At 50.0% G+C, this 24,832-nt stretch overlaps 8 protein-coding genes across 8 annotated transcripts; 5 read left to right on the top strand and 3 right to left on the bottom strand.

Moving 5' to 3' along the window:
* Nucleotides 1–1,400: 1,400 nt before the first annotated feature.
* T310_0258 (Demethylsterigmatocystin 6-O-methyltransferase) lies at nucleotides 1,401–2,707 on the top strand (the record flags this gene model as incomplete). The annotated part of the gene is made up of 5 exons (XM_013476860.1): nucleotides 1,401–1,448; nucleotides 1,497–1,644; nucleotides 1,699–1,725; nucleotides 1,762–1,888; nucleotides 1,945–2,707. 5 exons carry the CDS (start codon nucleotides 1,401–1,403, stop codon nucleotides 2,705–2,707), a joined length of 1,113 nt encoding a protein of 370 aa, XP_013332314.1.
* Nucleotides 2,708–4,031: 1,324 nt separating this feature from the next.
* T310_0257 (uncharacterized protein) lies at nucleotides 4,032–5,927 on the top strand (the record flags this gene model as incomplete). The annotated part of the gene is made up of 8 exons (XM_013476859.1): nucleotides 4,032–4,071; nucleotides 4,131–4,156; nucleotides 4,206–4,378; nucleotides 4,432–4,537; nucleotides 4,723–4,924; nucleotides 5,032–5,187; nucleotides 5,241–5,277; nucleotides 5,411–5,927. 8 exons carry the CDS (start codon nucleotides 4,032–4,034, stop codon nucleotides 5,925–5,927), a joined length of 1,257 nt encoding a protein of 418 aa, XP_013332313.1.
* A 1,242-nt stretch (nucleotides 5,928–7,169) lies between these two features.
* T310_0256 (Pentachlorophenol monooxygenase) lies at nucleotides 7,170–8,632 on the top strand (the record flags this gene model as incomplete). Its single annotated transcript, XM_013476858.1, has 5 exons — nucleotides 7,170–7,442; nucleotides 7,493–7,671; nucleotides 7,814–7,835; nucleotides 7,927–8,166; nucleotides 8,234–8,632. The coding sequence occupies 5 exons, from the start codon at nucleotides 7,170–7,172 to the stop codon at nucleotides 8,630–8,632; spliced, it is 1,113 nt and encodes a 370-aa protein (XP_013332312.1).
* Nucleotides 8,633–9,774: 1,142 nt separating this feature from the next.
* On the bottom strand, nucleotides 9,775–11,569 carry T310_0255 (uncharacterized protein; the record flags this gene model as incomplete). The annotated part of the gene is made up of 6 exons (XM_013476857.1): nucleotides 9,775–9,786; nucleotides 9,850–10,127; nucleotides 10,341–10,422; nucleotides 10,589–10,966; nucleotides 11,137–11,191; nucleotides 11,565–11,569. The coding sequence occupies 6 exons, from the start codon at nucleotides 11,567–11,569 to the stop codon at nucleotides 9,775–9,777; spliced, it is 810 nt and encodes a 269-aa protein (XP_013332311.1).
* Nucleotides 11,570–12,161: 592 nt separating this feature from the next.
* On the top strand, nucleotides 12,162–13,012 carry T310_0254 (uncharacterized protein; the record flags this gene model as incomplete). The annotated part of the gene is made up of 2 exons (XM_013476856.1): nucleotides 12,162–12,455; nucleotides 12,716–13,012. The coding sequence occupies 2 exons, from the start codon at nucleotides 12,162–12,164 to the stop codon at nucleotides 13,010–13,012; spliced, it is 591 nt and encodes a 196-aa protein (XP_013332310.1).
* A 1,607-nt stretch (nucleotides 13,013–14,619) lies between these two features.
* T310_0253 (uncharacterized protein) lies at nucleotides 14,620–15,668 on the top strand (the record flags this gene model as incomplete). Its single annotated transcript, XM_013476855.1, has 3 exons — nucleotides 14,620–14,648; nucleotides 14,903–15,074; nucleotides 15,288–15,668. 3 exons carry the CDS (start codon nucleotides 14,620–14,622, stop codon nucleotides 15,666–15,668), a joined length of 582 nt encoding a protein of 193 aa, XP_013332309.1.
* A 1,063-nt stretch (nucleotides 15,669–16,731) lies between these two features.
* On the bottom strand, nucleotides 16,732–17,370 carry T310_0252 (uncharacterized protein; the record flags this gene model as incomplete). Its single annotated transcript, XM_013476854.1, has 2 exons — nucleotides 16,732–17,066; nucleotides 17,334–17,370. The coding sequence occupies 2 exons, from the start codon at nucleotides 17,368–17,370 to the stop codon at nucleotides 16,732–16,734; spliced, it is 372 nt and encodes a 123-aa protein (XP_013332308.1).
* A 3,093-nt stretch (nucleotides 17,371–20,463) lies between these two features.
* T310_0251 (uncharacterized protein) lies at nucleotides 20,464–21,510 on the bottom strand (the record flags this gene model as incomplete). The annotated part of the gene is made up of 3 exons (XM_013476853.1): nucleotides 20,464–20,605; nucleotides 20,724–21,245; nucleotides 21,431–21,510. The coding sequence occupies 3 exons, from the start codon at nucleotides 21,508–21,510 to the stop codon at nucleotides 20,464–20,466; spliced, it is 744 nt and encodes a 247-aa protein (XP_013332307.1).
* Between the last annotated feature and the right edge of the window lie 3,322 nt (nucleotides 21,511–24,832).

The following is a 24,832-nucleotide window of genomic DNA, read 5'->3' as shown; positions in this document are numbered from 1 at the left end:
TTACACAACAGGGCTGGAACTGATATAACCCTGAACAGGAAAAAGAGGGACAAAGAAGAAGACGAGCAACGCAGCAAATCAAGACCAGTAGCAGATGATAACGAGAGAAGTGCTTGCTTGCAGCAGCAGTACAAACTGCCCAGTGATCAGCACTTCTCTGTATTTATGTCCGGGTCAACGACTCAACAGCACGTCAAACCCAAACCACATGGCTCACTGCACGAAAGCCAAAACCCCATGGCTTGATAAGACTTTTTTTTCCCGATGATAGGAGATCCAATCGCGTCGATTAGCCGTGGAGGAAGAGGCTCCGACGGGGAAGTCGGTCGTATTGACGCGGGTGGGAGCAGGATGTATAAAAGTGACAGAGATTAATTATATTCCGCCAGAAGCACTCGTCCTTAGTACGTATGTCATTATGGAGTACTGCATCGTCTGGTTCCCTGAACGGGCTCCACGCATGGAGACCAGACCGGAGAGAAACCTGGTCTGTCCGCCATGACTGGTCCGTGGCCAGGGCGGACCAGAAGAGGGCCACAAAAAATGAGATGAGACGAAAAACGGGCTTGCTGCCTATGCCATTGTCCGTTAGTATCTATCCTCGACTCGGACTGATCTTGCTAGGGCTCGGTAGCTTGACAGCGACGTCGAGTCGGATCCTGAGTCGTCGCTCGCCAGTGGACCGCAGCACCGCCCAGGCTTGTGTCTTGGCACCACGCTTGAACCTGCGTTTGCATTCTCCAAAAAAGAGTCCCGGCATGGCGTGCAAGCGTGGCGAGTGGTGAGTGACGAGTGCCGGCAGGGATGAAGCCGGAGCGTGTTGTGATAGATAACTTTGGCGGTGGAGCCATGATAGCGCTAAGCGCTATGCTTCTAGCCCCTGAATAGCAATCAGAGAGCATCCATGACTCGTAGCTTTCCAAGCGCAGGAATCCCAGATCCAGGGATGCGGCGCGCAACGTATCACATTGTCGTGATCTGCAGCCTCCCCACTCCGCCGAAGCTTCTCCGCACCGCTGGATCCTAGCCAAGCATTGCTAGTTTCCAGTCTAACAATACCTGTCACTGTGGTGTTGTCTGCCGTCAGAATGGCTTCAATGGCGGATGTGATGGACGGCTTAGCTCCATGCCCTAAACATGCCCTAAGCATATACGGATGACAGACGACCGCTGCGCCTGGCCAGATTAGGAACACAACAGCGTCGTCTGCAAGACACTATTTTTGGCTCGACCCAGTGGGCAGATCTATCCCTTGCGTCCTGCGTATCGCTTCAAACTGCCCGTGATTGACAACCGCATGGTTGCCCGATATATCCGATTCCCCAGCATTTCTGACGAAGTTTAAAGGACCGCTATGGACAGCCAGGACAGGCCTTCTCGTGGTGACACCAACTGCCAAAATGCGTGCACCACCTCCAGGAATTACGCTTGCCGCCACAGTCACCTCGGTAGGCAAGACTTCTCGAGCCATCAGGTTCGTGGCTGACGACCTGTAGCCAGCAGCCCTGGGCTTCGTGCCCGTGGCCATTTATTTTGATCTCTTAGCGACTCTCGTGCGGATTGGCAAGCCGGCGACGTCGGAGCAGATCACGAACGCGTGCAACGAGAGGCGCAGTGAGGAGGAGAAGCAAAAGGCACCGCTATGTAAGTGCCGTCGGACTTGAGGACATGTATCTCCGATGACTGATTCATTTCTAGGTCCTCAATTAACCCGTATGATGTACCGTATGAGTTAGATGTGTGCTTTTACTGACTGAAAAGACGACACGCTCTACGCCATGGCCGGCTTGGGCTTCGTCGAGCTCGTGGAAGACGACGTGTACGAGGCCAACAACATCACACGCCACATGGTCAATATGCCATCTGCGCAACACGGAGCGCTTCACTTGTGCGGCCCACCGTGACCGAGATGATCAGATAGATCTCCGGCTGACTGATCGCTAGTACCACGGAGCCTCTGCTGGCAGGGGCGTTTCTGATGCGCAAGCTGGTGGCGACCAACTTTGAGTACCCCTTCCGAGATGTAGACACCCCCACGCAGTACGCCTACAAACTCATGGGCGAGCAGGAGCTCGCCAAGGAGCACACCTACTCGATCATGGCCCGGCAGGGCCGCATGGACAGCTTCAACCGGTTCATGGAAGGCAAGTTTGGCAAATTCGGCCGCATGCCGGAGCGCGTCAAATCCTTTGGCTACGACCTGGACGCCGCCATCTCGGGGACGGAGAGCCCGGTCGTCATGGTCGACATCGGCGGCGGTCGCGGCGAGATGCTCCTGGAGCTCAAGGAAGCCTACCCGCACCTGCAGCCGGCGAATCTGGTGCTGCAGGAGTTCAACCCGGACATCGGCAGCGTGCCGCAGGTCACCCAGATGGAGTGGAACTTCAAGGACGGCAGCCCGCAGCCGGTGCAGGGGGCGCTGAACTACTCGCTCACGCACATCTTTCACAACCTGCCCGACCTGGACGCGCTGGAGCTGATGCAGAAGATCTCGCGGGCCATGGCGCCGTATTCGCGGTTACTGATTCAGGAATTCACCAAGAACAAGAACTACGGCAAGATGCATGCGACCATGATCACGCTGTACGGGGGGAGACTGCGCAGCAGCGCCGAATGGAAGCGTCTGGCGGCGCTGTGCGGGTTGAAGGTCACTTTTGAGGCCTATCCTGAGGCGGGCGAGGGGTTGATCGAGATGAGGAAGCTGTAGACGTCGAGTTGGACAGGGACTCTCCCATAGATAGGAATAGATAGGAACATGTAGCTAGCTGATAAGAATGCGAATCTTGTGATAACATTTCAGACGAGGTTCCGGGAGAAAGCATGGTGCACATGACAGCTGTCTGGTATTCGTTCTCCCCATCAATCCGATTGGTAGTAGGATTTATGCACAACGAAGAACAGCAGCAAGAATGCCGATAATCCAGGTCTGACAAATCGCGAATTGTGACACGTCCAGCTGGATCGTCGGCGGACGTCGATCTGCAAGGATCGCCCCACCGGACCAATAGTCGGCGCTTACTGTGGCTTGGCGGGGTTCCGCGCCAATCGGAATCCGGGATTGCTGTCGACTCCGCTGGGAGGGAACGATCCGCCGCGCATCCCTTGCGTTGGGAGCTGCTTGCAGACGTCGAGTGGACACAAAGGAAATATAAATATGAATTATCGAACTTTAACAGCGATGCACAGAGCCTAATCAGGATTATGCTCTCGATGGTCCATTCTTTTGGCTGGCGATCGACGATCGATCATCATCTTCTCCACATTCATCACTCCAGACGCCCTTGCTTCGAATGACGTCCCTTGCTGCAGCCACCCAGTCGGCGCATACCGAGTCGCATTTTGGTTCTGGATATGGAATGATCCTCGCAGAGTATGTCTCGCTTGGCGTCGACTGTGCCTGTCACGTCAGCCGAAAGAGCTTCCAATCCAGCCATGAATGAACACGCGAAACCCCGCTCGCGCCATGCGAATAATCATGGTGCGGAATGCCCCTTCCCCGCGCGCTGGTTCTTCACCTGCGTTGACCATATCAGGCGTGTCAGATGGAGATCTCTCTCATATCGAGTTTCTCTGTCGAATCAGCCTGGACGGAGACCTCGGCTGACGCAAAAGGCCATCTGAGCCATCGATACTGTTAACAGATCGATAGTGGCTGACAAGTAACTTTTTGTCTCTTCTGCAGCCAATTACATGGGCCTTTGATCTAATCAGAGCTGGTTATCATCAATCCTATCCTATCCCCCGCTGTGAGCCAAACATCAAGCGTATGTCCATGCGACATCCCGCACCTTGTTCCTGGATCCTTAAGGTTTACTCCTAGAAGAAGGCGTCGGCCATGTCGATATTATTCATGCAGCATTTGTAAACCATCACAAACCCTGTTTCTCCGAGTCTGTTGGCTCAATTCTTGGGCTCAATGCTTGAGGGGCTGGCTCTGCAGGCCATGAAATAAGACCGCCATCCTTTCCCTCTCAGATCAACAGATCTGTCTCCGGAGCAGCCGCAATTGACGACAACTTCTTGCTATCAATATGGACATCCCACAGCCAGATGAAGGCGATGTCAACATCGGTGAGCTGCTTCCGCTATCGAAGACGGAGCGTATCCATTCATTGTGCTGACCTTGATAGGAACCGACACCTTTCGCGCCTGTTGGGTATGCACCGTGGATCCAGCTTCTTGATCACTTCTAACGTGCTCACTAGGCCTTGACTGGTGTCGTCGGCCTTGTTCTGATCTTCAGATTGGGTATGAAGGCATGGGTGCGCTGGTCACTGCCCCAGGTGTCTGCCCCGGAGCGAGTATGGGGCTTGGAAGATTTCATATTCCTCTTTGCCTATTCGGTTGATATCGCTCATATGACGCTCATCGAGCTCAGGTACGCAACCACAAACGGGTGGCTATACATTCGACGCTGATATCGCTTTCCAGTTATCACTGGGGACTCGGCCGACATTTCTACTACCTGAGCCCCGAGGAGAGGGTCCAGGCTCTACGATACGACTATGCTTCACAGCCTGCTGGTATGTCCAACCAGGTGGAGTTGGCATGGGAATCGGCACTAAGACAATGAATCCAGCCGTTGCTGCGGCCATGATTTCTCGAACCGGAATGATGTGGTTCCTTTATCAATGCTTTGCCAACAGCAACTGGAGGTTGCGAATGAGCATTGTCGTCTGCATGATCATTCAGATTGTCGTCAATTCCGTGACCATTGTACAGATCGTGGTGCAGTGTGGACCGTACCCTTACCGTCCGGTAATTGCCAACCAGGTACTACGACTTGGAGGTTTTTCTCTGACACATCCTTTACAGGCTGATCGCACTAAATACTTCCACTACATGTGGGATCCTCTTCCTGCCGATGGATCCGTCAGGTGTCAAAGTCCTTCTGTACAGACGACTGTCGGATTTGTGCAAGGAGGTAAGTTATATGCCTTGTCGATACTTGGTCATCCACTCATGCAGGCAGGGTTCAACACGGTGATCGATCTTTCGTTGGCGGGCCTCGCCACTTTTGAACTATGGCAGTTCTTTATCCAAACGCTTCAACGGAACCCCGGGGTGTCTGTTTGGACGCAGTTTCGCAAGATCAACAGCAGCGTGCGGTCCCGTCGGATATGGCAGACGATAACCCTGGGCGGGCCCTTGGTTCTGTCGGGAGTTGCCTCGATCGTAAAGACCTATGTATGTGCTGCGGTCTGGATGCGAGTCGATCAACATCAACTAACCCTGCTTAGCTTCTGAAGTCTCTGGGAGACAGATCAGATTTTACCTGTGAGTGAACACCCAATGTTCCGGCAGAGTATATTAATGCTGACGCAACCCAGACAACATTGTCTCGTTCATCCTTTGGGTCAAGTGTGTTGGTGGAATTTATTTGAATTCGGCGTCTGCTAATCTTTTGTAGGATTGAGAACTACAGCATTCTCATTGCAACCTGTGCGCCGGTCATCCGCCTTTTTATGCGGGCTTTTGTCCATCAGCGTCGTGAAGGCCGGTATCCCGGATATCCGTGGTCGCGCTCCCACTCCAGCAACACCCAAGGGCATGAGATGAAACGTCGACAGTCATCTGCAACGTCAGGAATGGAACAGAAAGTCCCAAGTGACGCGCTGTTGACTTCTCTTTCGGGCGGCAGCCACGGCCACAAGAATGAGCACAAAGGAAGCAATTGGGGTCAATGTTCCAGCTGCTCGAATGTTCCACCACCGCCACCGCCAGCGCTGCCTCCTACTGGCAGCGGCCATGTGACTGTCCAGACGGATATTGTCGTCGAGGTCGGCGAGCCGGGTCCTTCAACTGTCGAGGACGATACGGATGGCAGTGTCCATGGCGCATTGTCGATCGGCGAAAGAGGCCGGGTGGAGCGGCATGCGGGAGCTTTTGCATGGATGGGGAAGAATGATACCCATGATTTTGTATGAGTAGTTACTTTTACTGGTCATGGTTGGATTTTTGTGTCAGTAATCGTTATGACGTGATGACTCAAGAAACGTTGATACATATATGGGTAGGGAAAGTTACGTGAAATATGTCATGAAGCGAAAAAAGCCGATAGGAATGACTTGGTTCTCCAGTAATTGGCCTAACATAGTAGAATTTTGCGTCTGCGTTCATTGTCTGCTATCCAATGTTCTCTGCATGAACTCACTTGGGGTTGATCCCCCTGGCTGATCCCCCACATCCGATGCTGCAGACGATAAACGAAATTGCCTGATTAGGTTTATACCTACGTACGATGCATAGTAAATACCAGATAGAAAAAAACATTGATATCGGCTGTAGACCATTTATTAATCATATACATCAGATTGAATGGATCCATTCTTTTGGTTAAGTATCTGTCATATGCTATTCGCAGGCATGTTGCAGGCTTTGATCAATCGCCTTCGGATCTCTCCCAGCTCAGTTCAATTCAATATTTCAATTCCACCAGCCAAACTGACTGACACCAGATTCCAATTCAGCCCCACTGAATATCCTGCGGGGCAGGAGTGGGATTGAATTATGCATGTATGTACATACTGTCACCGCTAAAGCAGCTAGCTAGCTGAGCTGAGCTGGTTTGGTTTCGGATCGATGCTTGCTCCTCGTCTTATCGGATGCTGCACGCCGGCTTGCATTGTGCCATGCAACGCTCCTCAATGCTCTGCAGTCTTACAGACTGTCTTCTCATGCGTTATCACTGTTTTAAACATTGGTGGGGCTGTTGAGACCCCACGGTCAGGACTCAGCAGGTTACATTACACGTGGTCGATTGACGAGAATCGAGAAAAATGCGTTGTATGTATGTGCGTTATGTATACAGTGCACCTACTGTATCTCTGGCTTTTGCAATGAAAGCGATCAGTTATGGCGATTTTATCTGTTGTACGTTTTCAGGTCGATATCCCCAGACAGCTTGCTGAAAGGACATAAAGTCTAGATTGAAGTCCAGATGAAGACTTCCACTCGCGACTCGTGGGGCTTTTCTTTTCTGAACCTGGTGCTTGACACGTGGGAAGCGTTGATCCTGTTCAGCAGATCAAACAGTCGATCAGACGTAGATCTCCTGACCCCACGGGGCTCCAGGTCGATGTGATTGCTGGGGCGAGGTCTATATCTGCTTCACCATTGCAGCAATCTCGGCAGCCTCAGTTGTGAAGAATTACTTGTACCGTACAACAATGGCATCACCTGCGCAGCGCAAAGACGAGATCTTGATCATGGGCGGCGGCCCATCCGGCTTGCTGTTCGCCCACGAGCTCCTTCGCCGTCGCGTCCCTGTCCGGGTTATCGAGAAACGCCAGCCGCGCGATGACGATTCATGCCCGTTCGATGGAGATGTTCGACCACATGGGGCTGGCCAACCGGCTCGAGGAGATTTGTCTCGAGTGTCCTGGCGATATCTATTACTTTCCGCATCTGCCGGAGGAGCAATGTCCGCGGACGGATTACTGGTATGATGTCCTAGAAATTGAATTCGTGTTCTCCTGCTAATACTGCCCAGAGTCCTCCCCACAAGATCAGCCAGAACGATTTCGAGCAGGCCCTGTGTGAGCTCATCTTCTCCAAGTACTCGACCGGCCCCGAGTATCGGACGGAGCTGGAGGCGTTGGAGCAGGACGACCAAGGCGTCACGGCCTCCATCCGGCTCCCTGACGGCGCAGTCGAGAAGAGTGTCTATCCGTGGGTGGTTGGTTGTGATGGCGTCCACAGCTTTGTTCGCAAGGCAGCTGGAATCAAGTTTGACGGAGGCAAGGTTGCCGTGATGAGTGCGTCGCTCTGCCATAGTAGACTAGTTTTGCCTAGCTTAGACTAATAATGTCAGGCATGATGGATGTCCCATTGACGTGAGTGAATTTCTACCCCGAAGCCAGCGAGTTTTCTGACAGACCAGAAACGTCACCTTTGACGACATGGATGAACTACTATTTCAACAAGGACCTCTTCATGAACTGCACCAAGATGCCCGGCAAGTACTGGCGCATCTACATGAGCGAGCCCACCGGCGAATACTTCTTTGCCCCGGACCAGCAAAAGGCCTACCAGGAGGTGGCCGACAAGCTGGGGATTGGCTTCAAGGTCGGCAAGCCGCACTGGCAGACGGCGTGGGATGTGCGCAACAATATCGCGGAGAAGTACCGGAATAGTCGGTTGATTATTTGTGGGGATGCGTCGCATGTAGCTCTCCTTTCCTTTCCTTTTGTTTTTTTTCTTAAAACCCTTTTTGACCATCCTGACATGGCAGGTCCACTCCCCATCTGGCGGCCAGGACATGAACGGCTGCATGCAGGATGCCTTCAACCTGGGCTGGAAGCTCGCAGCCGTATTCAAAGGCCAGGCGAACGACTCGATTCTGGACAGCTACGAGAAGGAACGAAAACCGATCGGCAGCCAGATCAGCAAGGGGGCCATGGCCACACACGAGATCGTTATGGGCTTCGGCATTCCGCCTGAAGAGCGGCTGCATCTCACCCAGGAGTCAGACTGGGAATGGCGGACGATCAACCTCGTCAGCGGCCTGTCCCATAACTATCGGGACGTGGTCAATGTGCCCGTTGGGCTGACGCCGGTGCCGGGTCCTCAGGCGGGCGAACGAGCCCCCCGATGCGCGTCTCCTCGTCGAGCCGAAACGGCGTCTGTATGACGTCTTCCGACGGCCGCAGTTCACCTTGCTGGTAGCCCCGGGGACGACAGCACCAGACGAGGTGATTGATATCGGCGCCCAAGTCCGCGACCAGCTGGACCAGCTGTTCCCAGGCCAAGTGTCGACGTACCTCGTCTCGAAGCGGGCCGATCACGATCACGATCCCCGATTCGACTTTGATCACCAGTCGCAAGACGAGCTGGACGAGTTCACGAAGCGGTACGAGATCGGGCCAGAGGGGCGCCTTATCCTGGTACGGCCGGATCTGTATATCGGCATGGCCTGTCTGCCGAGAGAGTGGGAGGCGGTTGCAAAGTATCTGTCGCAGTGGTTTGTGCGGAGGGACGTAAATGGGCAGGCTGAGGTTGCATGATGGATTGATTGTTTGTATTTGGTTTAGTTGTATATAGCTGTAGACGACTTATTGAGTAAATACCACCTCATCGAGTAAATAATATGATGGGCTTGTTGTGAGATCTTTGGAACAGCTTGATTTCACCGGCCGAAACTAAGAAAGATGCCTGTGAAGGTAGTGAGACCTAACTCCAATATCTCCCCTCTGTTAACAGGCAAGCAAGCAATCTGAAGCTTTTCATATTTCCTAATTAGGCAATTTTCTATTGTACTGTACAGAATATTCCTACAAAGATAGCTAGCTGCCTTTCCTAGTTAAGGCTGTCATCTCTGCTTTCCACGTTTTGAATTGATTTTGTGTTCTATTCTACCAATTATATATATGAGGTCTCAAAATGGGTGTAATTGCGAAATCTTTATCGTCAGAAAAGGTGTGTAATATTATTGTTGGCATCGCCAGAAGAGGAGCTGTATTAATATCCAAGGGGATGTTCCATATGGAATAAAAAAATCGGCATTGCCTTTAGTAGTTTCTACAGCCATTTTCGATTGCTGTTTTTAGCTTCGTACATCTCGTCCGCATATTCTGGCAGATCCAGTTTCTCCACAAGTTTTGTTTGCATCTAGCTGTTTGACCAGCCACATGCCAATTTTCATCACATCTTCTTTCTCCCATAAGCTATATTTTGTCCAGCTGGCGCCGCTGCCGATGCTGGAAAAAAAAGGTCGAAAACGGCACAGTTAATGTATGACATCGCCTGAGCATAGTCGCTGCATTTGCCAGCCAGTCAGCCGGCGTGCTTTGTCCAGTTTTAAGCAGTCTTGAACTGGAGGAAGCGAACACCGTTCTGATTGTTACTTACACGCAAAAATACTAGAGATTGCTTCTTCTCCTGCAATGCGGAGTGTTGCAATTGCATCTGGTGTGATACGAAGCTCTTCGTCTCCCGGCCCCATGCAGTTGTGACCTTCTTCCGTGCCTGCTCGCCAGCGCAGCGGGTTTTCTCAACATTGTTGACAGCCTTTTCCATAGTCCCCCAGATCTGCTGGTATGCGTTGGAGCACTTGTAATTTCGAAAATCTGGCCGTGTCTCGAGTGCAAGCTCGTAAAGGTCAACAAGCAAGCAGCTCGTCAAAACCGCTTTGCGCATTCATAACAGCATCTGAGAGCTTAGTTAGATGCTGCTTCATCGAGGATTGTATTGTAGGCCTGGGGGTTCATTTCCGTCGACCGCTAGCGAAGTTGAGAGTGATTTAGTCCAGGTGGAGGAATGGACGAATCTATCTATCAACGCGTCCAAATCTTCCATTTAGAGCGAAGAACTAGTTAGGAACTAGTTAAGGAAGGACTTACTTTTGTTGACACCTTTACAGGCGTCACAAGGGATTGAGTATCCCATCTCCCTAACCACCTCACGCATAGCCACAATGGCGTGCTATCTTCCATGACGTGTATAGTTCACGGATCCTTTGAGCTTCTCAAAACCCTCGAGGCTGATTACTGCGTCAGCTGGGACACCGTCGATTCGATTCAGGTGAGAGTCGAGCGAAATTTGACAATCTCAGGTGCGCGTTACACTGCGGATCTGCGCTTATTTTGACATTTGAAATGATGAAGCCTTTCTGAGGGGTTTGAAGCGCATGTTCGTCTTCAAAAAAGCACCCTGGGCCATAATATGGGGACTTGATGGAAGGTTGTAATGGCTTGATTCTCTCTATCTCGGTGCTGCGGCAGAAACTAGGATGACGGTGTAATTTCATCGTGGTAGTTCCGTGCGCTTTCGACGTGGACCGCGTTGTCGGGCTCTGAGCGGCGGCTTCGGAATGCACGGTGCGCACAGTGCCAGAAAGCGTCAGGATCACATGCTGAGGTGTCTGGACAGGATCCTCAGGAACGCCTGGCAAAGCTGGCGGAGGAGGCCGTGTCAGATGCTGGCCGGCGAGAATAAGAAGGCCATCTAGACCAATATCAAGATTAAACTGTGCTAGCTTAGCAGCTAATAATAGTAGAGAATCCTTTTTATAGAGCTCAATAGCATAGATCAAATCTATGCTACTAATCTCAAAGGACCAGCTGGCCCTGCTGCTGATATATAAAAAGCAATCAAAGATAGCCCAATTAATATAAGCTATTGCCTAGGTGTACTTACTGCACTTAGCAGCAAGGCACCCAGCATGCTTTGTCTAGTTCTGTGCTGTATTAAACTGCAGAAAATGTACGCCATCATCTCCCCAAGCAGCGATCACCTTCTCCTGAGCGTTGCCTTGGTGAGCTTGGCAGCAGTATTATCGAGGATCGCGTTGAGGTGAAGGCAGTTTCTTCTCAGTCCAGCGGCAGAGCTGGTTAAGAGGTCCTGGATAGAGCGGAAAATGTGCCCCAGACCTTAATGGTCCCACTGACACGGGCGCTGGATGGCGATAGGTGCTGGAGGCCGCCTATCAACCAATCTGAATTACATGGGACAAGCTCATGAGAGTCACTGGAAAGGCCGTGGTGTTAGTAAGGCAGGCCATATTCAGGTAAGATGGAATACAGTGGTGAATCGTTTTTGTAGGAAACATGGAGAGGAGAGCATACCCCATGGTGCTGGACATTGGATTCACACCTTTGCAAGATATTTCTTGATACATGTATTTATTCATTCGGGTTCCGCTCACACTGTTTCGTTCTGGATTCTGAATTTGGCCTACACCAAATACTGTGTCTTCGTCCGAAGAGAAGGTCGTTTGCACAAGATGATGTCCCCATACTGTCCAAGGGGATTTTGCACGCGCCTGGTGAGCCAAGAGGATCAGCACGTGGACCAACGACATTCTCCTCTGCTGCCAAGGAAGAAGGGGGGCTTACAATGGTTATCTTGTCATTATACTCCTTCATGAAGGAGTCCGGCGCAAAGTGACGAGCAGAGTAGTCGTGCGCCAACGACAAGAGCCAATTCCACAATGGATTCTGGAAGAGATCTTGGTATGCCTGGATGTATTCACTAGTCCATTCTGCGGGATCCCTAGGTAGTTTTGAGGCCTAGTAGCATGTATCAGTACAAAGAAACAATCCAATGGCAATGGCAACCTGAGAGCCAAAGATCCTCACACTGGTGAAAGCATTCTCGAAATAATAATAATAATAATAAAAAGGCCCACTGCTGCTGCTGCAACATTTATTGCTCATATGACCATGAATGCCGCTCGACAGATGCATTATTCGATCGAACTTTCAAAAGCACTCCAGAGAAACTTCCATTGCCACCACGTCTCGTCCAGATTCGGAGACTCCGATTCCTTGTTAGGGCCAGAGATTGCTAGGGGGAAACATTCGCAGATCATGAACAATCTCCCAAACGTCTTGACGCGACTCGAGCATCTGCGGACCGTAACGGTCGATGCATCATCCGGTACGGTTGTATTTGGATCAGAAATGTCGTTTGCGGGCTATCAAACAGGTCTCGACATTCTGCAGTTTGACGCAGAGGTTCGTCAACAGACCGTAATCTTCCACGCTCCTTTTTTTAATCCTACTCGTTTCACGTCTTCCTCCTGAGGGCCGATATCTATGACCTGGGCCTCCAGTTGAGCCAGCTTAAGTCGATTGCGGTGAATGAAATGCTGTTGGGCGGTCTTCTACCCAACTGACGGCGTCATCAGCATATGGGAGGTTGATGACTGGACAGCTTCAGCAAGGATCTCCTGCTTCTAGACCTTCTTAGCGTGAGCGCGCTCTGCTGCGGCCAGCTTGTGGGCCGCCTCCTGCTTGACAAGCTGCTTCTCCAACCACTCTTTGGACTGCTTCTTGTCAAACCGGGATTTCATAAGATCCCTGATGCAGCTAATAGTCACGCTCGACATTGTCGCTTGACTACTGAAACGGGACTTGCGCGGGAAAGTGATAATTTGCTGCGCAGAAATACAGATATTAATCGAGAGCAATCCGACAGTTCTACACCTGATACCCAGTCCTCAACTCTGGATCCGTCGACCGAGGCGAATTTTCGATTCGTTGAACAGGCCGTATATTGCCGTCGTCTGTAGGTGTTTCTAAAAGCGTTTGAATGCAGCCCGTCGTGTACGAGGCGTCCTCAATACTTGGTTTCTTGCATGATGGCGTAGTGTTCAATTATTAAGAGTTATATTCATGAAGCACCCCGATGAGTCGTCTTCGGAATTCGTGTGTCAATATTGATGCCGCCATTGCCGCCACCGCCGGATCTATCTGGACCGAGTGGTGGCTTTATATAAAGTGAGCAGATGGCGAGGTCATCATTAGCGGTCTTGCCGATCCAAAACGTTACGTCCCTGGACCGTACGACCTTGATACCGCGCATTCCTGCCCATTGACCGCAATATGAAGCAGTCGGAAACCTTCCAAGAATGGTGCCTCGTAGTTCTGCTTCGGATGACTGTTGGAAGGCATGGAATTGCATTTTTTAGGTAGTCACATGTTGTTGAAGTGAATGCTTTCTGGATAGCATGTGACGTCTTTCCAAAGTGCGGTGGTATAACAAGCTGTCAGTGGATTCAGATTCCCAGGTATATATGTATCAGATCTCGCCAACTTCTGAAGAAAAGATGGTCGAGTGAAGAAAAGATGGCCAGCTGAAGAGAAAAAAAATAATGACTGAAGAAAAGATGGTAGAAGAGGATCGCCTTAGGAGGGGAGGGAAGTAACAATGGAAGTAACTCGGGCTAGTAGGTGTTGGTGATAAATCCAGCTTCTCAACAATCTTCGAATCAAGCTGTTTGATGAGCCACATTCCAATTTTTCAATGAAATTTTCCGCCATAAGGCGTACTTTGGATGGTTTGCTTCTGCTCGGTCGACAGTCGAATCAATAAGGCTGTCAAGATCCTCCATTTTTAGAGTCTTCTTCACATAGATACTCCAAGCCGTAAAATTAACGGCTCTCTTGAGTTTCTCAGGCAAAGGTTCCAGACTGATGACTGCGTCTGCAGGCACGCCATCGATTTGTGTCTGAGACGCCATATCGACGGTCTCTGATACGCATTACCCGCATACGAATTCGGGGCAATGAAGTGAAGTAATCGGAGTGTGAGATTTTGACAAAGTAAAGAAAATTTTAGAGCTTGGGTAAAATCAGTGAATATTTGAGGGTCACAACTATCGTGGCGAGTGCTGATAAAGGAGCTCGCTTGGACAGGACTTGTATATGCTATTTTTTTTCATGCGCTGGCTGACTGTTGGGTGACTGTGCTGCAGGTTGAATGTAGACTACCTCGCCTCTGATTCGTGATGAAGTTGCTTCTGCGGTCTCTGAAGCATTTTGTATAGATATCTAGCTGTGCCAACAGCTGCGATGCCGACGCAAATAACTGATAGACAGTCGGTGATTGGATCTTATGGTTATTCATTTTGAGAGGCCAGTACCTGTATACAGTGAATGAAAGTAAGTATCCAATTAAAAACGGTTATGTAGTTTCTACTTACTATTGTGTCCGAGTGTCTTCCATGATATATACCTCCCAGACCACTTGCTGCAGCTCTCGCATGATAAAACATGCATTCTTGTGAATTTAGAGTTGTCGTCCCTCGATGTCGATCGGCTCGTCCAGGAGGGTCCTCTCTGGCTCGTCAGGAGTGTCTATAATCTGGTCTTCGGTCATCCCAAACGCGTTGTCGCCATGCAGCTGGTCTGGATCAAACTCGTCCGGTACGGGGAAAAGAGCTTGACTGTCTGCAGGCCGAGTCGCGGCACTGGGTGGCTGTTTATTACCTCGACCTCCTCGAACGAGACGTGAATACGGTTGTTACCGAAGATCTTGTCAAACCAGTCATTAATTTTTTCCCACTCTTGGATGAACCACTGGTAAGACATGGTCAGCTAGCGGTCATCACAACTTCCTCATAAGGAAGTTAACGCAGGTTTAAGAATCAATGAAAACTCACATAGTCGATGATATGTAGTTCCCTTGTAGACGTTGCCGATGCTGAACTTGATTCGACCGTATGGCATCTCAACAAACCGAGACGCCTCTGCGAAGATGCCCCGGGTCTGAACCACCGGGTGCCATTTATCGTCGGTGCTCGCGCCTCCGATGATCTTCAACAGCTTCTCGAATTCAGCGGAACTCTGCTTGTAGGAGTTGCGTTCTGCATTGGGGAGTTTTTTTTTTCCACGTACCGATGAACAGGCTAAACCGGTACCCGTGCGAATTGGTCTTGTAGATGATGGCCTGGTTCGCACGAAACGCTGTCTGGCTGAGGACGTTCTTAAAGTTATTGCGACTGGGTGCTTGACTCGTCGACTTCCTCTTTTCTCGATGCAGCGATAATAGCATCGTCGACGTAGATGATTGCAAATGACGTGGTGCTGTGTTTAATGATAGGCGACCCCTTACTCCATGAACCGGTCAAAGGTATTGGCTGTGGCAAGGATCCAGATGTGCTGAATGATCAGCTGTCCGAGCTGATGCACAGGTCTGATGACCTGCAGGGCCACATTGATGGAGAAGGGCAGTTCGACCATGACGATGTCGGAACACTCGATGTTCATGTTGAGGCTATTTTAGGTGGCAAATGTCACACTCATGACCTGGGATGGCTGGCTGGCATCGTTGAACTTGGCAGAGAGCTCAGCCGGTTCGATCATGTTCATGCCCGCGCGAAAGCTCAGGAAGCCCTCGACGTGGAATTGTACCATTGGGGACGGAGAAAAGATTATGAGTTTTAGTTTACGTCCGTTTATGCACTGTCGCTGGAGCCATCAATGGAGCTGCTGTCATCGGAGATCACATAACAACAACAGCCATCTCCTACAGGGTGACCTCCAAAACGCGCAATGTCCTCCTCGAGATCCTCGATTTTCTTTTCGATTTCATCCTTATTAGGATGGACGTTGTACCCACGATATCTAACTGTCGCTTTGACATTCTCAGATTCAAATTCTTTATCAGAAGAGGTATCGCCATCATTATCAGAAGAAAGAAGGTCAATTGCCATGAAAGGGCTAGGATTTTAATCCATTGATGGCATTTCCGCTGGTTCTCCGCCATTCACAACCGTCAGAGCAAACTGAACAAGTTCCTTTGTTTTCCCCTTCTCTTTTTCCAGTCTAGCTTGCGCCCACTTCTCTTGGGCCTTTGTTACTTTCATTGGGGTGTTAGGGGACTTCAAGCCCGCAAGATGACCAGATTCTTCAAGAATTCTGAGGACAAGACAGGTATCGTCAGGACGAACAGTGACGCAATTAGCGCGCTTTGCAAGCAGTTTGCCACCTTTTTTCTGGTTAGCAAAAAAAAAAAAATACTATCTTGTTACCAAGGATTGTTACTTACAAGCGAATAGAGCTTGTCCTGCAGGACGACCTTCTGAACAATCTTCAAGAGCGTGCGGTACTTGATCGTACGTGGTCAGGAAGCCATACAGGGCTGGAGTTTTGTAGTCGTCAAACTCGAGCAGCCTATATGCATCCCTTGTGAATCGATTGACTGAGTTATACCACACAGAAGACTTTTGAGCGCTGGCTGACAACCTTGGGGGGCGCTGCTATGCCATGTCGTCCCAGGGGTTCGAGGCACTATCTTGAGCCTGGTTTATGGCAACATCGTCGCTATTGTTTGCATCAGAGGACTTTCCAAGATGCTTCCGAACATTCTGGCGGCGAAACACTTTGGTCTCGATCTCAGATACACTCCAGACCAAGCAGTATGTAAAGGTGCGCGGGTTCTTCTGACTCAGCCGTCGGATACGGCCATATGCTTGCTGCTCGACGTTGGGGATACTCTGAGGTTCCATCACAACCATGCGGGAGGCACAAGTGCAAGTGGCACTGCACATTGTTCGGCAGTATCTCTATAACCCATCCGTTCAGGATGTGGCTCACGCTCCCTACCTTGGTCGATGGCTTTTTCGCAGAGCTCTAAAAGCTCCATCTCCGTCATCTTACCAGGTTCAGCCCGCTTGCTAATATTGTATTTGATTGTAGTCACCCACATGGGCAACTTGTTCTGAATTCCACGTAGCATAAGCAATGCTGCCGCACGCGGTTGAATTTGCGTCCCGTCAATGCGGTTCGCGTTTCTTACAGCCTGGCGAAAAGCGTTGATATATTGGTCCATTGTTCCAAAATCTAACTAAGTCGGGGGTACAGCTTCAGCGCTGTTGAGTTTGCGAACAGTTGTCATATCGAGCTTCTGTTTGTCCAGACCCGCATCCAAGCCCCGTGCCTCCGCCTCTGAAACGAATACATTATCGTTCCTCGTGCTAGTGCTAAAATTCGATGCCTTCGGCGGTCTCGGTAAGCGAATTGATGAGCTTGAGAGCGTGTGTGTCTACCTGGCTGCCTGACCTGTTCACTTGATCAGTGACAATTCAGCTGTCAGGTAAACGAACATACCAAGAACATTGGCAAACTCCGAGGGCCATGTGGCCATCTTGTCAAGAAAGAAACCGGGCCATCTGTCTAGGGCGGTTGATTCGAAATCCGGTCAGTGGAGCAGGTGCAAGAAACCCTCAAGATTAAGAGGCCGGTTGATCATCGGCGTCGCTGTCACAATCCAGTGACTTTGGCAGTCAATGCAGGCAAACGGCCTGGTAAATCTTTGTGGCGAGGGTCTTTGCTGCGTGGCCTTCATCCAGGATGATGCGCTCCTACTGCATCTTCGAAAGAGGCACAGGGCAATCAGATGGACCGTCTATCGTCAAGGGCTCTTCGGCTGATGGCTCTTCTTCCTCTAGCAGCGCCTATTTGTCTATATCACTGTCGTCTTGTTCTGACCCAGGTGGAGGAGCTAATTGGTCCACGTGAGATAGGATAACACGACGACGATTATTGTTGTGTCAGGATACGCCTCGTCAATATTCTCCATGATCGACTGAAGTTGCTTGGTAGACACAATATATCGCTTGGTCCGGGGTTCCGAAACCCCGCTACCACCGACCGTACTGTATAAGCACGGGAGTCGAACCCGATCACTGGAGATACACTGCTGCAGATACACTGCTGCGAGCGGCATAGGACAGGCTCAAGACCTCATGCACTACCATCCCGTCTTCTCTATGTTTTGGATGCCTAGCTCCTCTGGTGACGGATCTGGTAAGAAGGAAAGTAGAGAACAAGGCTGCGGGTAGTATGCACTGGGTCCACTATGCAGTTGCTCCACAACGTTTGGAAAGCCTCATCCTGCACATCTGACCCTTCTCGACCCCACGAGGGGTAGTGATTGCAGAACTGGTAGGTGTCGCTCAATGGAGATGTCCCGGAGCTCGATGGCTCAACTCCTCAGTGAGGAAGCTAAAGGCTACGGCACGCAACGTTTACATTGAGAACATGATAAGAGGTAGGGGTTTTAAAGCTTCCTACACCGCAGCAACAAGCAAGTCCGCTCCTGCGACCTTAAGTCGCTGTGGAGTCGCGCTACTGACGCGGGATGTACTGCGTTCCTTACCGTGAGGACTGCGCACAGCGTAGCAAAGGAGGTGTCGGACATCAACAGCTTCCAATAGCGCGATGCCTCGACGAAGAGGTAGGTGTTACCCTCGCTAGAGGCGAGGTACCCCTTCCCCGACAAGAAGAAGTCCGGGGCCCTCGAGAGAGAGCTGGTCGGAGGGTATGATATCGTAGCTGAGCTCGCTTTCTTCCACTTGTCTTTTGCTTTCTCGCAGGTTTCGCGTATGGCATGAGGAAATCCTTCTGGATACGTCGCCAGTGACTCCCGGAGAAAGACTGGCCCAGGTAGAAATATTCCGCGTTGCCTCGCACATGGAGATTATGGGCGGTGGATCTCGTCTTGTATTGCTTGATGACTTGAGAATGCATGTGCAACTTGACAATCTGCAAGATGGAGGATGTAGACATATGCACTGTATGCTGATTGCTGGGTTAAGTCATTGGGCTATGAGGCGTTCTCCGACTCGAGTTGAGTAATCCGACTCTTCAAGCGCTCCAACTGCTGACGCTGAGTGTCTGAGAAACCCATGTCATGGATTTACTCCCAGAAGCGACGAGAAGATGCCCCAGCACTGTTGCAGGAATTCATCGGCGCCATCCTCCAGAGCTTCAGTGTCGAGTGACGGTTGCTCTTCGCCATCCCCGTCAGATGGAAGACATGGAGCTGGTGCGCGTTACCACGGTGCGCAATTTCGAGATCAGAAGCTGGGCGGATGATAAGTAAGTGGCTGCCCAGTCTTCATCGATTCCTAGAGAAGTAGGAGCAAATTATCTGAAGTGATGAACAGCTCCTCTGGGACATGATCAACAATATCCGCAGGAACGCGGGAGATGCTATCGTCGCCGTTGCGTACCCAGTGCCCTAAATCCACTTCTTTGGTCTCCTGATTCAAGAAGGATACAACAGGCTACAGAGCCGGACAGACAGTAGTTGTGGTTGTTGCAGCACTTGGGGTAGGGTTCATACCATATGTGTTTACCGAGTAAGATGCAATTAACACGATGCATTCATTGCCTTTGGTGGTGAAGTCATCCTGAGCTGGTCACTCTCAGAAGTTTTGAGCTCTGAATGAAAGATCCGCACATCAATCCCACACGACACCAGCGCTGTTGCAAATAGATGGCTCCTTCACCGGAAACATGGTCCAGACTAGGGCCTTTTCTTTCGGATACAAACATGATAGGGGATAATTGGTGTGAATGACCTTGGCTTTGGTGACCAATGGTCCAGAGGTCGATGGGCAAGACGTGTAGAGAGTTTGGAGAATCGCGGAGAGGCTGGTCAGGAAGACTTGTCGATAGCGAAAACCAGGTCTGTACTATGATCACTTTAAGGCGGCCAAATATAATCTGTCAAGCTGGAGCTTAGACAGTGTCAGACGCTTGTCTCGCGGATTTCAGAAGATATCGACATACTAAAGATGAATCCTTACAAAAACAGGCGAACCAATGTTCTCAAGGTCAAGGATGTGGTTGGCATTGCTGCTGCTAGAACAGTCATATGTCCTCGAAATGCGGTTATCCGTTGCCTGCAAATATTGGCCTCGGTTTTGGACATTGATTGGAAAACTACCTGCAGACAAGAAGCTACATCGTGAACGGCCGAGGGAGAAACATGCATTTCCAGATCGTCTTCAGTGAAAATGCGCGCAGGCTGTGCAGTACTGGTATGATTGGACATCTTCTATATTGTAGTTAGCTTGGTCTGGCACAGGCTGCAATATACTGGCACTGCTAGGAACGCCTAGGTTGCGACACTCAAACACCGTCGGATACATGGGAATGTCAACGTACCCATCGCTGTCCTGTGTCTGAGAGACAACCAAAGTTTTGACGATCCCTTGATGCGTAGCTCAATAGATGGACCGCAGATACAAGAATCTGGCGACTAGGTACTGCGTGCGATATTCAGTTGAAGAACAGAGCAATGGCCGAGTTGACTAGGGCTCTCGCCTCGAACGATCTGGGATTTGCATGTCAGCCCATGTCAATCGGAAGACCGGCATGAAGCGCACTATTTTTTTCCCTCCTAATTCCTCCACGTGAACAACGAACAGTACAGGCAGTTGTTTTATTTCTAGCCATAGCCACCAGAATGAAATGCATGCTGTGACGGGGAGTCGAAAATCCAGAGCCTGCATTCCGAACACTCCCATAAAATTCCGGTCATGTCAAAAGTCGAACGAAGTTCATCTGGGGGTCTGCTTCGAATTTCATAGCTGTTATATATAGAGTAGACAAAATATTTCTTTCTGATCATTGAAATGCCATTGTTGTGTCGTTTCGGTCATCTAGTAACTTTCATCCTGGCGTCAGTAGTAGAAATGAGATATTCACCTAACCCTAACCCTAACCATTGTTAGTGTCTTCCCCATTCCTGGTTCGTCGCAGAGAAAGCCACCATGACAATCAGTGCGTTCATTGCACAGCATCCAATAGGCCGCATATGCTTGGTATGGGTAGAGATAACGATTGGGCTTCAGACCTTTCAGAGGGATCTTATCATTTGGTTTCTGGGTGGCACCTTTCTTCTTGAGCTTGAAAAATGCTAGGAACCAAGGCCAGATAGAGTCCATGGACTCCTCGCCCATCTGCTCACATCGCAGGCTGTCCTGGAAGACACACATGTAGTACTCACACTGTTCCGACTTGTTGAAGTCATCTACCTGAAGGTCATCATTGTCCTCGCTATTGTCTGCATTGGGCAGGGTAGCAATCACATAAGTAGTATCACCTTCCAAGTCGCCCATAACTGTCTCTTGACCACCACTCTTGGGATCTGAAAGGTCAGAATTATTGTTGTCTGAATCCTGGTCTTCGGCGCTCAGGTCAATGACTTTTGTGGAACCCTTGTCTGTTCTGGCTTTATATATGGTATGATGGCGTGTTGACTGGCCCCCGAGTGAGGATTACAACGATTGATTGTCTTTGAACCAGCTTTGGCAGCACTACCACCTGATCCTCTACCTCCAGAGCCAGACTCAGAGCCTTATTCAGGCTGTCAGATAAGAAAATAAAGAAAGTTATGGGGGAGTTGAACTTACACATTGACGACAAAGTCGTAGACAGCACCGGCAACGAGAGCATCCCTGACGGGTTCATTCAAGCCACCAACGTGGTGCATATTGTTCTCGTCGAAGAGTCTCGTCGTAGTCTTCTTTCTGTTCTACACCACATTTGGTTCAAATATTTGTCCAGCAATGGGAGGTCACACCGAAATCCTGCGGGGCACAAATCAACTCCCCTCGTAAAGTTTCTGCAGCAGTGCGACCTCGGCCTTACCGCTTCGCAGGTATTCGTAGATGCCAATGCATAACTTAAGCGCGCCGGGTCTCTCTGCAATCAACATCAGGTCAAACCACTTAAATGGTAGCAACGATTATTGACACAAGAATCGTCATTGCTGCCCAAGGTGCCCATCTTTGACTGCACCCAGTCTTGGCCAGACTGCACCATATTGGGCTTCATGAGAGAAAGGATCCGCAACGTGGATAGAGGCTTTGCCATTGCCCGCTTCACTGAGGAGTTCGACGAGTTCACAGGTATGCAACGCCGTATTGGCACCGCGTCATCCTGGTGTCGCCGTTTCGAGTTTGCCTTGGGGAATCTATCATACGTTAATCTCACAGTATTCTGTTATTCTGACAATGTTTGGATCCCTACCTCTGGCTGGTCGGCGCTTCATGCACCACGCGCAGGCCACGCCCTCCCTGGACGAATTGCTGCGCCGTCCTGCTCATTCTCATGGCCGGGAAACAACGCTGGCAAGGGGCCACAAGACCGACATGAGCTCCTTTGCAGGTTCTTCAGCTGTATATACATGTCAAGTTGCTCTGTTTCGAGAAGGCTGGCTACGAGCCCAGCCATTCTTCCTAGACCAACATGGGCTGAGCAACCATCGATTACGAACACGACTCTGTCGTAGAATGCATTCTTGGATTCTCGAGGTCGGAAGTTTGTTGAAGTTTGTTCACCGTTGTAGGATCTTCAGCAGTGTCGGATATTTGGGCGTACCCCTCTCCATGAGACAATCCATGTGTGGTCTGGTGGCAGCAGGGAATCTGCTGGTCGACGAGGGACCAGCTGAGCAGCCATTGCAGACCACCGCCAAGTTGAGCCCTCCACCGGGCGATGTCGGTTGCGAGGTTGCCTTCGTGCTTGACCCGAGTTGCGCGGTACAGGTAATCAAGGGAGAAGGAGAACGACGCATGCCAAAGTCGGCGGTAGACAACCATATCGAAGCGTCCTCTTCCTTCCCCAGACACATTTCATCGGCCAGAAACCCGCCATGTCAACAGAACAGTGTCATCTGTTCTGCAAAGGCGGGCCATACATGGGTTTTGATTTCCCAACATGTCCTCCCGGGAGGGTAGACAAATCAGGCGGAGATGATAACGCCGCTGGCGAAGGGCCTCCGCTAGAGTTCCGGATTGAGGATATGCAGATGGTCAGGAGCCGCGTCCTTGTACACTTGGAGGGAGGAAGGGTTGTCCTTAGCGTAGTCAGGTGCGGTAGACTCAATTCGGGTTTATGCAGAAGGTAGAGGAACCCTTTCAGGTTGAAGGGCGATTGATCATTGGTGTTTCAGTAATGATCCAACTGTGTTCAGATGGTTTTCACGTCAGCGTCATTGCAAGTGCTGCGTCAGGTTCAAGCACCGTCGGGGCATTTTCTCGTCATGCGTCAAACTGATCGCGTTCCAGATATCAGAACTATGCTTGGTTAGATTCAATAAGATAATTAATCCAGGGTACTTACATCCAAACGGTATGCAGACGAGTATCATGCCTGCCATAGACCACCAAAAAACATAATCTATACATAAGGAGGTGCCGATAGAAATTGCAGAAGCCCAGGAACGATTGCACTCCTTTAAGGACATGCTCCTGATGCTCAAGTTCGTCATTGCTAATGATCACGAGGTTGTCGACAAATGCTGGCAGGAAGCTGTCAAGGTAGTCGATGAAGATGTCATTGATGAAACGCTGAAAGGTCATGGGTGCTGCTCAGGCGTAGTGTGAATTCCCCGGATTGAGTCATCGTGAATACAATCCCAGGAATAAGAGAGAATATAAAGATGATGAGAATGAGCATCAGAATGGTGAAAGAAGGAATGGGAATTGTACATAGATATAATCATATATAATTAAATAAGATATACGATATATGGTAATAGAAGAGTGTGGAAGAAAAAGAAGAACGCACTAGAGCGAGAAGTTTTTATAGGCAAGGCGGCAGCAGAGACTGAGAAGGTAGATACTGGCCTCTCCGGCTGGCAGATGTTAGCAATACCCGGGGACAAAGAGCATATCTGCAGGATATCTCTGTAGCATATTGACCAGGGAGAGGAAGCAGAAAGAACTCTGCAGGCAAGTCACAGCGATCTCCGGTCAGACAATCAATTTTTCAGCTTGATCGGTCCTCGCCGCAGTCGACTTTGAAATCTCGGGATTATACGGCTGATTCCACGGAATATCCATGAAGAAAGACGCGGACTTTCTGAAAGGGATCCCAATCAGGGCTAATTGATACAACATCTTTTCTCTGGTACCTTCTTTGTAGCTTCAACCTTCCGCCGGCGAAACTTTGCTTTGCCTTCACCTTTAGTTTTATGATTATTCTCTGATTCTTAGTATATTCGGGATGTTCGCTGCCTGATGTCTTGGATAGCTGCAGGAACACAGCAAACAAAACAAGACTGTCCCGCTTGCTTGCATTGTGCTGCTGAGTGATGGCATCCTGCAGGGCTTTTCAAAGCAGAGAAAGCTCTCTAGATTGGGAAGTACGAAAGGTATTCACTCTAGCAAACCAGCGACACTATGAATGGCCCCAGAAATTTGCAGTGACGGCGACTCTGCTGAAATGCTGGTTAATTAGGTTTGCTCTGTAAATTCCTCCCAGTTTTCGCATCTATATCATTCCTCCACCATCCTTCTCAATCTCAGACTTTTGCATCTTCTTCTTTTCTTTTCCCCCCTCTCATTATATATTGACTGTCCATATAGAGACAATCTGCTTGACTATAGTTATTTCTCATCCTGCCTTATCTGCTTGTATTATCATACTCTCTCTCTCGAACCACTGGCTGCGGTCGGAGACCCTATATACCTGTTTCAGTATATGACAGTCCAGCTTTGAGACATGACCGTCTTGGTTTAACTGAGATCATTCTACTTTATTATGCTAACCGAAATCCAAGGACGTGGATCAGGGAATGCTACCTTCATCTTGGAGTAATATATTTAGGCGAGTTCTCCGTCTAGTTGATGGTGGTAGATGCAGTTCTAACAACCCCAAGTTTTGACAGACGCAGAGAAGCTAGAAGAGGCACCAGATCGGAGATCAACTTAAGGCTGGAGTGGCATGGTCCTAATCTCTGTCATTGCAAGATCCTGGTTATCAGCCTGCATGGAATCAAACTGAAGGAACGGTATATACTGCCTTCC

The sequence above is a fragment of the Rasamsonia emersonii genome (genome assembly GCF_000968595.1).
Source record: "Rasamsonia emersonii CBS 393.64 chromosome Unknown ctg1118621759671, whole genome shotgun sequence".
Taxonomy (NCBI): domain Eukaryota; kingdom Fungi; phylum Ascomycota; class Eurotiomycetes; order Eurotiales; family Trichocomaceae; genus Rasamsonia; species Rasamsonia emersonii.
Note: the sequence above shows the minus strand (reverse complement) of the source record. Positions and strands in the feature narration are given on the sequence as shown.